Source organism: Pristiophorus japonicus, chromosome 1 (assembly GCF_044704955.1).
Source record: "Pristiophorus japonicus isolate sPriJap1 chromosome 1, sPriJap1.hap1, whole genome shotgun sequence".
Lineage (NCBI taxonomy): Eukaryota > Metazoa > Chordata > Chondrichthyes > Pristiophoridae > Pristiophorus > Pristiophorus japonicus.
The window spans coordinates 415614145-415632452 of NC_091977.1; the positions used below are offsets into that span (position 1 = coordinate 415614145).

The 18308-nt window shown below is 49.8% G+C and overlaps 1 protein-coding gene across 1 annotated transcript in view; it reads right to left on the minus strand.

Moving 5' to 3' along the window:
- Window positions 1-2765: 2765 nt before the first annotated feature.
- LOC139267383 (lipoxygenase homology domain-containing protein 1-like) overlaps window positions 2766-18308 on the minus strand; it is a 496361-nt gene continuing 480818 nt past the window's right edge. The window contains exons 37-39 of the mRNA XM_070885678.1: window positions 4468-4634; window positions 3720-3822; window positions 2766-3064 (exon numbers count right to left, since the gene is read on the minus strand). Coding sequence (XP_070741779.1) covers window positions 2766-3064; window positions 3720-3822; window positions 4468-4634 — 569 coding nt within the window. The remainder of the gene's footprint in view (window positions 3065-3719; window positions 3823-4467; window positions 4635-18308) is intronic.

The following is an 18308-nucleotide window of genomic DNA, read 5'->3' on the forward strand; positions in this document are numbered from 1 at the left end:
CCATATGGAGGGAAGTGGCTGAGGAGGTGTCGACCAGTAGTGGAACGAACACTCACACAGTGCCGGGAGAAGTTCAATGATCTCAGTTGGGTGATCAAGGTGAGTACTGCTTCCACACCTCCTACATACCAGCCTCTGAACCTCTGTCTGTGCACAGTGCACAAACCACTACTACCAGCAAACATGTGCAGCTACTCAAACTCACATCCTCATCTCATGCCTTGCCTACATTCACTGCTATTCAATGATGGCAGATATAATTCCCACATACATAGCTGGACTCTTACTCACACACATTCCTTTCTTTTTCAGCCAAGATGGCACATATACAGAGGGAGCAACCGAAGACTGGCAGGGGCTATCTGACCATTGGCCCGCAGGTGGTGGACGCCGTGGCCGTCAGCGCCATTGACCCCACTGGGGGCAAAAACGGTATCTTTATCCCCTTTCCTTTTCTCATCCTACTTCCCCCTCACACCAGAAGGCTTTAGCTCCTGATACTATCTGCCTTCCTTGCTCCATTCCTGACCCCCTGCCCTCACCTTATCAGTCTTGTGCCATTTATGCTTTCAGATAATCAGCAAGCAGATGTCCAGCCTGTCCCCGAGCCCCACCATGAGAGTGACGATGGAGAAGTGGAGGAGGACCCAAGCACCGCTTCATTGCATCTCTCACCCATAGACACCAGCTCAGAGGCTTGCACTACATGGTCGTTAGCTTAGTAGAGGGGCCTGCTTTTGGTGATGCTCCAGGGCCTAGTGGGCTGCAGCAAAGCCAAGGGGAAAGGAGAGCTCGGGAGCCAGCTTCTTGGAGGGGGAGTTAGTGGGTGTGTTCTGCTGCACAGAACCTAGATGAGGACCTCAATGAGGACATGTTCACAAGAAGGGTGATGGTCTTGCACTCCGACATGCTAGGTGTAATGGCAAGGGTGCCCGAGAGCCTCTCGGCAATGGTAAGGAGAGTGGAGGAGTCTGCCTCCAACATTGCATAGAGCTCTATGCATACCATGGAGCCCATCATTCCCAGAAAGACCGTGCGGATCCAGACCTCATGACGCGTTTCATGGGTGATGTCACAGCTTTCATTGCAGCACAAGCAGAAGCAACGCAATGTCTTAGTGCTATAATACAGACAATGTTTGGAAGCATCGAAGCTCAGACTGCTCTCATGCAGTTTCAGCTGGATGCCACACGAGCTCTGACTGCCGCAATCATCACTGGGCCCACCACAATCGACCGGGAATCTCATGGTGTCACAGCAGGCCACCAATCTCTGCTCTAGCAGATTGGTGGGGATGCTGAGGTGCTGCCCCGGGGGAATGGCAATGGGTCAGTGCAGCAGGAACATGCTGTCCTCTCTCAGGATGACAGTAGTCCTGAGCTCACCACTGTCACTCCGCCATTGCATTTGTCGCTCCCTGTCATCCGGCCAGCCCAGACTGCTGCCGCCCAGCCTGAGGTGGTGCAGTCTACAGCCAGGCCTTCCAGGCCCAGAACTGGTCGAGGACTTCTTGCAAGGCTATCTGTAGTCTCTGGCCCTGACACTGAGCAGCCTTCCACCAGCCATGCTGCAGGCACAGGGGACACACTGCAAAGGATCTCGAGAATAGGTAAAGTGAGTGTTAAGAATGGATATAAGGTATTGCATGAGTGATTCTTAAATATAATTGTTATTTATGATAGTGTTAAGTGTTAGGAAATAAATTTTCATTGGAATGTTGCTTATTTGGTGGTGTCTCTCATTTAAGTTTTGGGGCTGTGGTATGGAAGGGGAAAGTGATGTGCTAATGGGGACGTGCAGAGCAACTGGGAAGTGGGCTGGAATTCACTGGAACCGGAGTCTGATGAGGCGGTGGTGGACTGCCTTTGCAGAATGGCGATTGAGTGGCTGCCTTCTCTGTCGCTGGTGTTGCTGCTCCTGTTCCTCCTGCTCCTCTTCTTGCTCCTCCTTCTGTTCCTCCTCCTGCCCCTCCTCGTCTTCCTCCTGAGATGGTGGAGCTAGGCCTTGTGGCAATGGCTGCGCCCTCATGATAGCTAAGTTGTGCAGCATGCAGCAAAGAATGACAAAAAGGGACGCCCACTCAGCCAAGTACTGGAGGACTCCTCCTGAGCGGTCAAGGTACTGAAACTGTTGCTTGATCACTCTGATGGTCTGCTCAACAATGTTCCTGGTGGCGGCATGGCTCTCATTATATGAGTGCTGGGCAGGAATGTTGGGGTTGCGGAGGGGAGTCATGAGCCAAGTGCCAAGTGGAAAGCGGATAGCCCTTGTCTCCGACCAGCCAGCCATGTGTTTCATGTGGTGGCGGGAAGAGAGCTGGTACACCGGTCTGGCGCAGGGTGAATGCATCGTGGCTGCCACCAGGATAGCAGGCATTGATGGTGAGGATTTGGCATGTGTTTGGCGTGTGTGGTCCCACACCAACTACATATTCAGTGAGCGGTAAACTTTGCAGTTACAGGATATCTCAGGATTGTTATGCTGTGCCCGCAAAGCGATGTGGGTGCAATCAATGGTGCCCTGCACCATGGGGAAGCCCACTATCCTGGCAAAGCTACATACACACTCCAGCTTCTTCTCTCTGGTCATGGGGAAGGAGATGTATTCCTTTCTCCTTCTGTACAGAGCATCTGTGACCTCGCGGATCCAGCAATAGATGGTAAATTGGGAGATGTTGGTGATGTCTCCTACTGTAGACTGGAAGGATGCACTGGCTTGGAAATTGAGCGCAATGGTGACCTTGACTACCACTGAGCGAGCCATCCTCACTCTGGTCTGGGCTCGAGGTCTGGTTGCAGGATGTGGCAGAACTCTGTGACCATGTCTTTGCTGAAGCACAGCCTTCGAACACACTGTTCTTCAGTGAAATGGATGTAGGAGAACTGCTGGCGGAATACCCTGGGAAGGTAAGGTCTCCTGTTGACAGCCTTGTTGGTCCTCTTCCCTTTGGCCACATTTTGCTGTCTTTCTATCTGCCTAAGTTGCCTCCGACTGTGATGTCGGAGCACAAGGTTGGATGCCAACAGAGCCCCCATAAAATGATATAAATGTTGTACTTTTAAATCTGCCCTCAATGAAAGTCATAAATCTTTAACAGCCAGAAGACTCTTTCAACTGGAAATCATTGAAATCTGTCAAAATGCCTGTCTGCCTATATGGCCAACTAAAAATTTACCCGAAGCTGGTGCCTTTAAATAGCGCTCCTCCAGCTGACTCCTGTCTGAAACGGGGGTGCTAATGGGAGGAGCAAAGTACCCCAATTTCGCCCCCTAGGAGTTTCTCTAAAAGATGGGCAGGAGATGCTAAAATCATAAGGCACATCAGCCTGGGCTACTCTCAAACAATTAAAGGTGGATTAATAGCAGCATTGGCATCTCCAGAGGCCGAGGAATAGATCACTTGTTTGCTATTTCTTCAAGGGAATGGTGTGAGACATTGATGGTTTAAATGAGATAAAGAAAACAGTACTTTAAAATAGAAATATAGTGAAGATCCTGCTTATTTCTTTTTAGTACATTCTTGGTAAAAATAATCTGAGAACAGATATTTGGCATAGAACTGTAAAATTTGTATGTCAATTTTATACTTCAAATAGCTGTGGTCTAACAAACATTTTAAAATAATGCAAATAAATTAAATAGAATACAAATTTCATTTATATTTGTTAATAATTTACAGTAGTTTTTAAAGCTAATTTCTGTAGTGATTATTATTCCTACCAGGTAACATGTTTAGTCCTTCTTTTGTTGCAGAAAATTCTTTCACCAGCTCCTTGTCTTCTTTGGTAGCAGACAGCCAGGTGTTGCAGTTAAAAGTGAAAACCTGGTTTGTTTGCAAATTTTCCAAAAGAATTGACACTAAATGCCAACTCGCATTTTTTCCCAGCTCTTTACCGTTGATCCGAATCTTATAGATATCTCCCACATCTTTAATAAAAATCTAAATAAAGATTAAAATGTTGGCCAGGACAAAATGTTATTATTGAAAGTCTGACATAAAATGCGCTTGTATGCACAGATCTGCAGCTACACGTGTTTTATTGTAAAACTATAAACTAAAAGCACTTATTCAAACAAGTATATCTACTTTACTTTCAAACTGTCTCTCTTTCCCTCATGTTCTAAATTTCAGGCTTTATTAATTCAGTATTATTGTATTTCTTCCTACATTTTACTTGTCATTTTAATTAGATTATATTTAAGCAGTGATGTCTATTATCTATTTAAACCATTTCTGATACCTTAAAAGAACCAAAAAGTACAATGTTACTTAGTTACTGTAATTAATTTTGAGCACAGTAATTAAAAAACAGAACCTGAATCCTTCAACTGTAATTGCATCAGATAATTATTCCACTTGTGAGTATATAGATTGTAATATTCAATGAGCTCTCTATAGGTCATATTATATGGCCGTATGCATAATACGCTTAAATCAAATAAACTCTAAATATATTTCACATCTTACAATAAACTCATCAACTGCTCCTGGAAAATAATGGGGAAATTCTGGCTCGTCTGAAGACAGAACTATTTCATCACTTTTTCCCTTTGAACCATAGACAACAAGAGCTGTTTTAATGTCTTCAAGTTTCATTGAATCTTTGGCCGTTTCCAGTTTGATGTTGAATCTATCTGTACAGTACAAAATAGTAACAATCAAAACTACGGTATATAGAAGAAAAGCAGTTCAAAGTCAGCCATTCTCAAAAGAACTCTGATGAAGAGTCTAACCTGATTTGGTTGCTCATCTTTTCTCCTTACAAATGCTGTAAAGTTCCAGCAATTTTGTTTTTATTTCAGATTTCCAGAATTTGTATTTTTTTCTATTGATGTGAGTCAGTCTGTGTTTTTTATTACATAACATAAGAACAAAAGAAACATAAGAAATAGGAGCAGGAGTAGGCCATACGGCCCCTCGAGCCTGCTCCGCCATTTAATACGGTCATGGCTGATCCGATCACGGCCTCAGGTCCACTTCCCTGCCCGCTTCCCATAACTCCTTCTTCCCTTATCAGTTAAGAAACTGTCTATCTCTGTCTTAAAATTATTCAATGACCCAGCTACCACAGCTCTCTAAGGCAACAAATTCCACAGATGTACAACCCTCTGAAAGAAGAAATAACATAAGAACATAAGAAATAGGAGCAGGAGTAGGCCATTTGGCCTCTCGAGCCTGCTCCGCCATTCAATAAGATCATGGCTGATCTGATCCTGGCCTCAACTCCACTTCCCCGCCCACTCCCCACAACCTTTGACTCCCTTATCATTCAAAAATCTGTCTATCTCCACCTTAAATATATTCAAAGACCCATCCTCCACAGCTCCTTGGCATAGAGAATTCCAAAGATTCACGACCCTCTGAGAGAAGAAATTCCTCCTCATTTCTGTCTTAAATGGGCGACCGCTTATTCTGAAACCATGTCTCCTAGTTCTAGATTCCCTCATGAGGGGAAACATCCTCTCTGCAAGGATGCAAGGGATACGCCAAATTCACACAGTCCTGCCAGCCTCCTGAGGTCGGCAGCGTACATCGTGATATCGTGGCCCTTGGGGCAGCAGTGTGTATAAAATCAATGCCTGACCGTGAGCATGCTCTCCTTCGGTTTGAGTTGGTCCCGAATTAGCACTTTCAGCTCCTTGTATGACTTGGTCATTGTTTTCTCTGGTGCAAGCAAGTCCCTGACGAGGCCGCAGACCGCGGGCCCACAACTGGTCAACAGGATAGCTCTGCTCTTATCTGCCAGCGTGGCCGGATCATCGCCTACCAGGTCGTTTGCTACGAAATATTGGTCGAGCCGCTCCGTAAAGGCTTCTCAATCTTCACCCTCTGAGAACTTTTCTAATGCATCAACATTAGTTATTTTTGAGTGCAAGTTCGTAATCTCATTGCCAGTTGTTATGTCTTTAATACTCTTATGAATGACTCCACGAGGTCTAGTATTGTACTTGAGCTGTTATGACCTTAGTTCCATTTATTGTAACTCCAGAGTGAGGCACAAGCATGGTGGGCAGCCTTTTATACTGGACCCTGCACACCTATGCAGGTGACCCTCAGGTCTCCCACCGCAGTGCCCTCTGGTGGCACACCTTATGTGACTATATAGTCAGTATACATGGTCTATATACTGACATCACTACCCCCCAAGTCATAATGCAAATTGACTCGTACATTGACGGTGACCTGGGCTTTGCTCTTCCTGGTTGACCATTGGAGGGTCGCTTCGAGCTTGGGTGGGTTGGTAGTGAGATTTGTTGCCAGTGGAGGTCCCCATGGTTTCTGGTTGTGAGTCCATGACTACTCCATTCTCCCCCCCACACAGAGATCAAGCTAATGGCCTATTACATGCAAGTTGCATTCAAGTTCATCACATGGGTTTTATGTTTACATCTTGGTACATTTGTTGGGTGGATTACAGTTGCGTTTCTTTTTGTGTGGTACATTTACATGATCAGTACATGTATATCAGTACAGGTACACAAGGACAGTCTAGTTCCAGCACGGCTGGATGAGATCCGGGTCGTCTGATGGCGGTGCAGCGCCCCATGCTAGTGGGTCTGTGGGCGAGGTGAGCTCATTTTGCTCGAGTTGCCTGAGCTCAGGGTTCTTGCTGTTACTTCTAGTGTCAGGCAGGCCCAAAGACAGCTGATGTGTCTGTGACCTCCGTGTCCTTTTCATTTGCACAGTGTCGCTGCTGCTTCCTGGGAAGCAGTCTGAGCGAGTGAGCGTCTCGACTAAGCGACGGTGAGGCTGCCTCATCTTGTCTAGCAGTTCGTAGGGGACTGCTGACTCGCTTTCCTTGAGGGCACCATTGTGAGCATTCTCTAGTTTTGGATCCTGGTTGGTCCAGGTCCCATTCAGAGGAGCCGTTGCAGGTGAGCCTTCGCTCTTGGGCATTGCCGTGGTGGCAAGTGGGTTTGTGGGCTGCGCCTTTTCCACCCAGGTGGTGGGCGACGGTAGTCAACTGCGACTATAGGCGCAGTTTACTGTGTCTGGCCCGTGGCGGTTCATGCCATTGGTGCCTGCAATGTTAAACCGATCTGAGGCAGGGTATCACTACCAGTGCCTCTGCTCTCTGGGGATCGTTTACTCTGCGGCTTATCTACTTCTGTCAGCTGTGGGGGCACTTTATGATACATTGTTCTGCTCCCGGTGATGCAGGCTACAGCATTGGGTAGCCCACTGGACCTGTATGCGACCGTTAGATGTTCGCCCGCTACATTGGCTGATTGCATTTTGCACCCGACATTGCTCAACAACATTTTGCTCGTTACAGCTGGACTTTTACATTGGTTACCAATTTCAATCAGTTCATTCAAAAATGGCGGGTTGCTGGCCTCCTTTAAAATGGCCTCACTACTTTTACCCCAATCATCTTCCAAGCAGAGAACCACGTGTTGTTGCTCCATTAGCGCTGCACCTCGTGGTTTGGACGCCATCTTTTCCCTGTCCATGATGTCGATTGCTGCGATCTTCTTTCCCAGGGATTCTGTCACAGAAGCTGGGAAGGCGCCCACGGATCCAATCTTCCTCCCCAGCAGTCCTGCCACTGAAACCGGGAAGATGCGTTCGGGTCGTCTCGGCCGGATCATCGCCACGCAGTCTGTGCTTCGGGGGCTGCGTGAATCTGCTCTCCGGTGCCTGGTCCAACCGAAGGTGGGGGCTTGCTCTGCCTCTGAGCATGGGGGACGTCGATCGCTGGAGGGATGAAGTCTCCCCAGTTCCAATGAATCATCCCAATCCATCTTTTTCCAAGTAGCATTGGTCCATCACCTGAAACAATCCACAATGGTAAATTGTGCACCGCCCCATCATGGGATACACTTACATCCGCACTACCAACAACTGATATCAGTTCCTTGGTGTAGGTGCGCAGCTTTGCCTGAAGCGGGTCCAGCTTAGGTCGTTCAGCTTGATCGTTTCATAGCCTCTCAAAGGCATTCTGGCTAATTACTGACTGACTCGCCCCCGTGTCCACTTCCATGAAGACTGGAACACCATTTATCTCGACTTCCATTATCACTGGAGGACAATCTGCGGTGCAGGTATATACTCCATACACTTTGTCCTGGGACTGAGTTGCCTCTCTAGCCATCTCTTCATAATCCGCATTGGATTCACAGCCATCTGCTAACTCCTCTTCCACATGGTGAGTCACAGCTCTTTTGCACATTCGCTGGAGGTGGCCCTTTGTGCTGCAGCCTTTGCACACATAGTCTCTGAACCAACACTGATGAGCCCTGTGATTACCTCTGCAACGCCAGCATGGTGCTACTCGACTTACGTTTGCACCCCTCAGCGGACTCTGAGTTAAAGGACTCGGGGGCCTATACGCTCTGCCCTGGGCAGATTCACGTTCAACAGTTCTGCCTGTGAAAGGCGCTATTCTATTTACAGTACTTGCCGGGTATGAGTCCTGAGAGTGAGTCATCATCTGCTTGGAGCTGCAGCTTGAGGTCATGAACGCTTGCGTGATACTGATGGCTTTCTGCAGAGTGACGGTGGTTTCGGCAGACAGTAGCCTGTAAGAAGGGCCTCATGACCGATGCCAATTACGAAGATGTCCCACAACGCATCAGCGAGGGATGCGCCGAATTCACTCGGTCCTGCCAGCTTCCTGAGGTCGGCAGAGTACTTCGCGATTTCCTGACCCTTGGAGCGGCGGTGTGTATAGAATCGATGCCTGGCTGTGAGGACGCTCTCCTTCAGTTTGAGTTGGTCCCGAATTAGCACTTTCAGCTCCTTGTATGACTTGGTCATTGTTTTCTCTGATGCAAGCAAGTCCCTGACGAGGCCGCAGACCGCGGGCCCACAACTAGTCAACAGGATAGCTCTGCGCTTATCTGCCAGTGTGGCCGGATCATCGCCTACCAGGTCATTTGCTACGAAATATTTGTCGAGCCGCTCTGTAAAAACTTCCCAATCTTCATCCTCTGAGAACCTTTCTAATGCACCAACGTTAGTCATTTTTGCGTACAAGTTCGTAATCTCTTCACCAGTTGTTATGTCTTTAATACTCTTATGAATTACTCCACGAGGTCTAGTATTGTACTTGAGCTGTTGTGACCTTAGTCCCATTTATTGTAACTCCAGGGTGAGGCACAAGCATGGTGGGCATCCTTTTATACTGGGCCCAGCACACCTATGCAGATGACCCTCAGGTCTCCCACCTCAGTGCCCTCTGGTGGCACACCTTATGTGACTATACAGTTAGTATACATGGTCTACATACGTGACATTTTTCTCCAATCCAATCCAAGCGGGGTGGTTTTCCGGGCGAGTGCGGGACGGATGTGGCTTTCAGTCGGGTCGGCTGCCCTCCCAGACGTGTAGTGCATCGCTGATGACATCAGTGTGAAGTGGACGTGCCGCGTCTCGCTGACCCGTCACAACATCCCTCCCCTTCAGGTAAAGGGGAAGGCCGCTGTGAACTCTGCATACTTTTAAGTTATGTCCACTGGGCCACCAGGTAGGGTTTTGGCCGGTCCAGCCGCCTGGCATCCAAGAGGGGGTGTCGGACTGCCTGTTGGTGGCCCGGCCGAACCCATAGGCATCATTGTTGGTCCGACCTTGCCATCGGCCAACAAATAAAATAACATGCCACCCTCCCCTTTAAGGGCAGACGCGCCGCCCAGACACATGCAGCTTTCCGCAGTGGAAAGCTGTCGCTCTCAGAGGACAGTTTTCCTGTGTGGGGCGGAAAGGGGGTTGCCACCGGTCGATGGAGGGTCCACCAATGCCAGACAGAGTGGGAGCATGGTCGTAGCGGTAGCGACTACCGCTGGAAAACCCAGGTAGGGAAATTTCAAAAAAGGTTTTTACTCCGCACCGACTAGGCAGAGAGTCATTACCGATCCGTCACAGCTCTTTAAAAAAGGGGCAATGTCGGCCCCTATAAGCTTACAGTACAGAAAATGGTAATTCAGCCCATTGTGTCTGCGCAAGCATTTTGTTAGAGCAATCCAAAACCAATCCTACTGACTCCTTCTCTCCCCATAGCCCAGTACCTCCCCCTGATTCACATTTCTGTCCAATTTTCCAGGCAAAGGTCTGTAGCAAAGCATTTCTTGCTACAACAACCCAGTGTAAAGACATTTCTCCTTACATTTCTCCTTCTTCTTAGTGACAGTTTTCGATTAATAACCACTGACTCTCCAACCAGAGGAAATAGTCTTTCCCTATTCACTCTGTCAGAATTCTTTATAATTTTAAAACCTCTGTTAAATCTTCTCTTAGCTTTCTCTCCTCTAGTACAAATGGACCCAGTATGTCAAATTCCTTCTCATAGTTTTAGTTTACCATCCCTGACAACACCTTGGTGAATCTATGCTGTACTCTCTATGGCTTTAATCTTCTTGCTATAACAGGGTACTCAAGACTACACATGATATTCTATGATACTGTGACTTAACCAATATTTTGTACAACTTTATCATTACTTCATTATTTCTGTACTCTGGGCTCCTATTTGTAAAACCCCAAATGTTGTTGGCCTTTTTATGGCTTTATCTATCATCACTGACTCTCCAACAAGAGGAAATAGTCTTTCCCCATTCACTCTATGCACTTGCACTTTCACAGGGTGCGAAACTGGGCTCAGTAGTACCTGGTGTTTGGCCATTAAGGGTGCCATTCGGGGACCAAAATGGCACTAGCTGCGCACGCACACTTCCGCTGTGAATCAGGCCAAACCATATCTTGGTGAAGGGTTAGTTTGCGCGCAACTGACATCTGGTGGAAGAATGCAGAACAGACAGATCATGACGTCAATCAGCATGCAACGCTGATTTGATACCAGCGCTGCCATTTTAGAACTCCATGCTCCAGATGATGCCGTCTCTTAACCTCGCACAGCTGAACACGCATCAAGCAGCATGAAAGATCCCCCATCAGCGCTATTTAAAGGGATCACTACTTACAGGTTAGTTGCTGGTTGATTTCTTCTGGATGTTGGTATCATTCTACAAGTGTTTGGTACATTCCATAATTGTTTTAAGTTGCAAATGTCTATAGGGAGTGGGGTGCTGAAGGACATTTTTTTAAATTAATTCACGGGATGTTGATGTTGACTTCAAGGCCAGCATTTATTGCCCATCCCTAATGGCCCTTGGGAAGTGAACTGCATTCTTGAACACAACTGAGTGGCTTGCTAGGCCATTTCAGAGAGGCAATTAAGAGTCAACTACATTGCTGTAGATTTGGAAACTTTCCTAGGTCCCGACCTCGCTGAAGGCGCTCCTCGCCGCCCACCGATCCTCGTCGCCCGCCGATCCTTCACTCCTCACCACCCGCCAATCCTCGCGCCTGCCAATTCCTGCTGATCCTCCACTCCTCGCTGCCCACCGATACTCTGCTCCTCACCGCTCGTCCGCTCCTCATCGTCCGCTCCTCATCGTCCGCTCCTCATCTCTGCAAAATCCTGCAAATTCATTGGCAGGATAGGTGCACCAAAGTCAGCGTTCTCTGTCAGGTCAACATCCCCAGCATCGAGGCATTGACCACGATCGACGAGCTCTGGTGGGCAGGCCACATTGTCCGCATGCCCGATGCTAGACTCCCAAAACAAGCACTCTACATGGAACTACGTCATGGCAGGCGAGCCCCAGAAGTGCAGAGGAAATGCTTCAAGGACACCCTCAAAGCTTCCTTGAAAAAATGCAACATCCCCACCAACTCTTGGGAATCCCTGGCCCAAGACCACTCTAAGTGGAGGAGGAGCATCCGAGAAGGCACTGAACACTTCGAGTCTCTTTGCCGGGAGCACACCGAAGCAAAGCACAAAAAGCAGGAGCATATGACAAATCAATCACCTCATTCACCTGTCCCTTCAACCACCATCTGCCCCACCTGTGATGGAGACGGTGTCATCAGTCACCTTAGAACTTGTCATGTATGTAGACCATGTATATTAACTGTATAGTCACATAAGGTGTGCCACCAGAGGGCACTGAAATGGGAGACCTGAGGGTCACCTGCATAGATGTGCAGGGCCCAGTATAAAAGGCTGCCCAGCATGCTTGTGCTCACTCTGGAGTTACAATAAATGGGACTAAGGTCACAACAACTCAAGTACAATATTAGACCTCGTGGAGTTAGATGTAGTCCTTACTACTAGGGGGATCAAGGGGTATGGCGAGAAAGCAGAAATGGGGTACTGAAGTTGCATGTTCAGCCATGAACTCATTGAATGGCGGTGCAGGCTCGAAGAGTCGAATGGCCTACTCCTGCACCTATTTTCTATGTTTCTATTAAAGACGTAACAACTGGCGACGAGGTTACGAACTTGCACGCAAAAATGACTAATGTTGGTGCATTAGAAAAGTTCTCAGAGGGTGAAGATTGAGAAGCCTTTACGGAGCGGCTCGACCAATATTTCGTAGCAAACGACCTGGTAGGCGATGATCCGGCCTCGCTGGCAGATAAGAGCAGAACTATCCTGTTGACCAGTTGTGGGCCCGCGGTCTACGGCCTCGTCAAGGACTTGCTTGCACCAAAGAAAACAACGACCAAGTCATAAGAGGAACTAAAAGTGCTAATTCGGGACCAACTCAAACCGAAGGAGAGCATCCTCACGGCCAGGCATCGATTTTATACACACAAGGGCCAGGAAAGCACGAAGTACGCTGCCGACCTCAGGAGGCTGGCAGGACTGTGTGAATTCGGCGCATCCCTCGCCGATGCGTTGCGGGATGCATCGATCATGAGGCCCTTCTTCACAAGGTCCTACCAGGCTACTGTCTGCCGAAACCACCGTCACTCTGCAGAAGGCCATCAGCATCAGCCAGGCGTTCATGACCTCAAGCTGTAGCTCCAAGCAGACGATGATTCACTCTCAGGACTCAAACCGAGCAACTACTGTAAATAGAATGGTGACTTTCACAGGCAGAACTGTTGAACGTGAATCCACTCAGGGCAGAGCATACAGGCTCCCGAGTCCTTTAACTCAGAGTCCGCCGAGGGGTGCAAATGTAAGTCGAGTAGCAACATGCTGTCAGGGCTCATCAGTGTTGGTTCAGAGACTTTGGCCCCAAGTTTCCACATGATTTGCTCCTGATTTTTAGGAGCAACTGGTGTAGAACGGAGTATCTTAGAAATCGGAATTCTCCACATTTAGTTTTTGCAGTTCTAGTCAGGTAGAACAGTTTCACTTTGGAACAGAATTTTTTTTTCAAAAGGGGGCGTGTCCAGCCACTGACGTCTGATTTCAAAGTTTCCACAGTGAAAACGTACTCCAAACTAACTTAGAATGGAGTAAGTGAAGATTTTTGTACGCTTGAAAAAACCTTGTCTACACATTAAAAAATCAGGCGCAGGTTACAAATTAGGCATAGGGAATGAGGGGGGGAAGGGAAGTCATTAAATTCGACAATAAATCCTTAGTTATACTTATACAAATATTATACAAATAAATCCAACCTGAATAAAAATTTATAAGCAAAGAAAAGATTAAATAAACCATGTTCCTACCTGTGTGGCAGCGGTTTGCCGTCGGGACCGAAGGCTGAACGGGCCGGGCCCGAGACTTCGGGCAGGGTCCGTCCCCAGCACCAGATTTACAGGTAGGTGGCGTTGGGTCGGGTCGGGTCGGGAGGTTCGGTTCGGGTCGGCGGGGGGGGAGGGAGGGAGGGGGAGGTCAGGTCGGGGAGGGGGAGGTCAGGTCGGGGAGGGGGAGGTCAGGTCGGATCCAGTCCGGGGGCGGCAGTCGGGTCGGGTCGGGTTCCAGTCGGGGGGAAGCGGGAGCGGCAGTCGGGTCGAGTCCAGTCGGTGGGAAGCGGGAGCGGGAGCGGCAGTCGGATCGGGTCGGGTCCAGTCGGGTCGGGTCGAGTCCAGTCGGGGGGGAGCGGGAGCGGCAGTCGGGTCGGGTCCAGTCGGGGGGGAGCGGGAGCGGGAGCGGCAGTCGGATCGGGTCGGGTCCAGTCGGGTCGGGTCGAGTCCAGTCGGGGGGGAGCGGGAGCGGCAGTCGGGTCGGGTCCAGTCGGGGGGGAGCGGGAGCGGGAGCGGCAGTCGGATCGGGTCGGGTCCAGTCGGGTCGGGTCGAGTCCAGTCGGGGGGGAGCGGGAGCGGCAGTCGGGTCGGGTCCAGTCGGGGGGGAGCGGGAGCGGGAGCGGGAGTGGCAGTCGGGTCGGGTCGGGTCCAGTCGGTGGGAAGCGGGAGCGGGAGTGGCAGTCGGATCGGGTCGGGTCCAGTCGGGTCGGGTCGAGTCCAGTCGGGGGGGAGCGGGAGCGGCAGTCGGGTCGGGTCCAGTCGCGGGGGAGTGGGAACGGGAGCGGGAGTCGGGTCGGGTCCGGTCCCGGGGGGGGGAGGTGGGAAGCGGGAGTCGAGTCGGGTCGGGAGGAAGCAGGAGCTGGCCGTGGGAGGAGCCTTATTCACGCAGCCCCAGTGAGGCCATTGGTCAGGGCTAGGGGCTGCGTGCTTTGGCCCCTCCCACACAGTTTCGGGCGCCTGGAGCTACTGCACTTGCGTGCCCACTGTAGCACGCATGTGCAGAGATCCCAGAAATGTTTTCAGCGCAGGGACCTGGCTCCGCCCCCCTACAGCTCCTGCTGCGCTGCGCCGAGGGCCAGAGGACCTGCAGGGAGTTGGAGAATTAGGCGCACTTTGTGGCGCGAAAAACGGGCGTCCAGGTCGGGACTGCGCCGTTCTAGGCGCGTGTGGAAACTTGGGGCCTATGTGTGCAAAGGCTGCAGCACAAAGGGCCACCTCCAGCGAATGTGCAAAAGAGCTGTGACTCACCACGTGGAAGAGAAGTCAGCAGATAGCTGTGAATCCAGTGCGGGTAATGAGGAGATGGCTAGAGAGGCAGCTCAGTTCCAGGACTAAGTGTATGGGGTATATACCTGCACCACAGATTCTCCTCCAGTGATAATGGAAGTCGAGATAAATGGAGTTTCAGTCTTCATGGAAGTGGACACGGGGGTGAGTCAGTCAGTAATGAGCCTGGAAGCCTTTGAGAGGCTATGAAACGATCAAGCTGAATGATCCAAGCTGGACCCGGTTCAGGCAAAGCTGTGCACCTACACCAAGGAACTGATATCAGTTGTTGGTAGTGCGGATGTAAGTGTATCCCATGATGGCGCGATGCACAATTTACCATTGTGGATTGTTTCAGGTGATGGACCAATGCTACTTGGAAGAAGATGGATGGGGAAGATTCATTGGAACTGGGAAGATTTCATCCCTCCAGTGATCGACGTCCCCCGTGCTCAGAGGTAGAGCAAGCCCCCACCTTCGGTTGGACCAGGCACCAGAGAGCAAATCCGCGCAGCCTCCGAGGCACAGACCGCTCATCACGAATGCGTGGCAATGATCCGGCTGAGACGACCCGAACACACCTTCCTGGTTTCATTGGCAGGACTCCGGGGGAGGAAGATCGCGGCAGTCGACATCACGGACAGGAAAAAGATGACGTCCAAACAACGAGGTGCAGCGCTAATGGAGCAACGACACGTGGTTCCACGCATGGAAGACGATTGGAGTAAAAGTAGTGAGACCATTTTAAAGGAGGCCAGCAACCCGCCATTGTTGAATGAACTGCTTGAAATTGGTAACCAAAGTAAAAGTCCAGCTGTAACGAGCAAAATGTTGTTGAGCGATGTTGGGTGCAAATTGCAATCAGCCAATGTAGTGGGCGAACACTAAACAGTCGTATACAGGTCCAGTGGGCTACCCAGTGCTGTAGCCTGCGTCCCCGGGATCAGAACGATATATCATAAAGTGTCCCCACAGCTGACAGAAGTAGACAAGCCGCAGAGTAAACGATCCCCGGATATCAGAGACACCGGTAGCGATACCCTGCCTCAGATCGGTTTAACATTGCAGGCACCCGATGGCATGAACCGCCACGGGCCAGAAACAATAAACTGCGCCTATAGTCGCAGTTGGCTACCATCGCCCACCACCCGGGTGGAAAAGGCGCAGCCCACAAACCCACTCGCCACCACGGCAATGCCCAAGAGCGAAGGGTCACCTGCAACGGCTCCTCCAAACGGGACCTGGACCAGCCAGGATCCCAAACTAGAGAGTGCTCACAACGGTGCCCTCAAGGAAAGCGAGTCAGCAGTCCCCTGCGAACTGCTAGACAAGACGAGGCAGCCTCACCATCACTTAGACAAAACGCTCACTCGCTCAGACCGCTTCCCAGGGAGCAGCGGCGACACTGTGCAAACGAAAAGGACAGGGAGGTCACAGACACATCAGCTGTCTTTGGGCCTGCCTGACACTAAGAGTAACGGCAAGAGCCCTGAGCTCCGGCAATTCGAGCAAAAAGACCCATCTCGCCCATAGACCCACTAGCATGGGGCGCTGCACCGTCATCAGACGACCCGGATCTCAACCGGCCATGCTGGAACTAGACTGTCCTTGTGTACCTGTACTGATATACATGTACTGATCATGTAAATGTACTACACAAAAAGAAATGTAACTGTAATCCACCTACCAAATGTACCAAGATGTAAATGTAAAACCCATGTGATGAACTTGAATGCAACTTGCATGCAACGGGCCATTAGCATGATCTCTGTGTGGGGGGGAAATGGAGTAGTCATGGACTCACAACCAGAACCCACGGGGACCTCCACTGGCAACAAATCTCCCTACCAACCCACCCAAGCTAGAAGCGACCCTCCAATGGTCAAACAGGAAGAGCAAAACCCAGGTCACCGTCAATGTACAAGTCAATTTGCATTAAAGGGGGAAGTGATGTCATGTATGTAAACCATGTATACTAACTGTATAGTCACATAAGGTGTGCCACCAGAGGGCACTGAGGTGGGAGACCTGAGGGTCAACTGCATAGGTGTGCAGGGCCCAGTATGCTTGTGCCTCATTCTGGAGCTACAATAAATGGGACTAAGGTCACAACAGCTCAAGTACAATACTAGACCTCGTGGAGTCATTCATAAGAGTATTAAAGACAAAACAGAACTCATTTTAATGTGGAAGCAAGTCATCCTCGACTCTGGGGGACTGACTAAGAAGAGAAGATCTGGAATCGCATATACGCCAGATCGGGTAAAGACGGCAAATTTCCTTCCCTAAAGCACATTAATGAACCAGATGGGTTTTTATGACAATCTGGTAGCATTACTGATACTAGCTTTTTAATTCCAGATTTATTTAATTGAATTTAAATTCCCTAGCTGCCATGGAGGGGTTTTAACTCATGTCTCTGGATCATTAATCCAGGCCTCTGGATTACTAGTCCAATAACATATGCTACCATATTCACTTTTCTTACTTCAAGGCTTCTGCACAAACCAGTTGCTCCAAAACATGGGTGCACTGGTAGGCCTTCCTCTTGGAATAGAGCATGACTGAGAATGAGCAGAGCACATGCACAGCAGGGCAAGCTGCTAGAAAGTGAGACGGAGGAGGAGGGGGAGAAAGGCTCTCAGCAGGAGGCCGAATCCCAGGGTGCTCAGGAAGCTACCTGAAGCTCAGCGAGGAACAATCTGTGAGATGCTTCCGCTTCAGTATGGAGATCGTAACTGAAATATTGCAACTGCTGCAGTCACAAGCCAATCTGAAAGCAGGGCAAGGACCGCATTGTCAGTGGCTGTGAAGGCGACCATGGCAATGAACTTTTATGCAACGAGCTGGAGCTATTAGCAGCATCTCGCAATTTGTCATTCACTATTGCATAAGGGAGGTCACTGACGCTCTCTTTTCAAAGAGAGCTAACTACATTTCATTCTCTGTAGCCAGAGACAACCAGGCAGACTGAAAACGAGTGTTTGTTAAGGATTGCAGATTTCCTTATGGTGCAGGGTGCCACTGACTGCACGCACATCGCTTTGCGGGCGCCAAATGTCAACTCTGCCATGGACTGGAACCGAAAGGGATTCCGCTCCATCATTATTCAGTTGGTGTGCTACCATAGGCAGTGAATCATGCAGGTCAATATTCGGTATCCTGGCAACAGTCATGATGCCTTCATTCTGCGACAGTTCGCTGTGCCAGCTGCATTTGAGCCACCACAGAACACCAAAGTGTAGCTGTTGAATGACAAGGCCTATTCACTGGCGACATGGCTCATGACTCCGGTTCGCAATCCAGGCACACATGCGCAGTATGCGTACAATGAGAGCCGCCTGCTCCATGACGACATGCAGGCCATGATCCTTACCAACGGATCCATTACAGACCCAATCCACATCCGGACTGGGGTGAAACTAGGCTGTGTCATCGCCCCAACCCTCTGCTCAATCTTCCTCGCTGCCATGCTCCACCTCACAGTCAACAAGCTCCCCACTGGAGTGGAACTAAACTACAGAACCAGTGGGAACCTGGTCAACCTTCGTCGACTC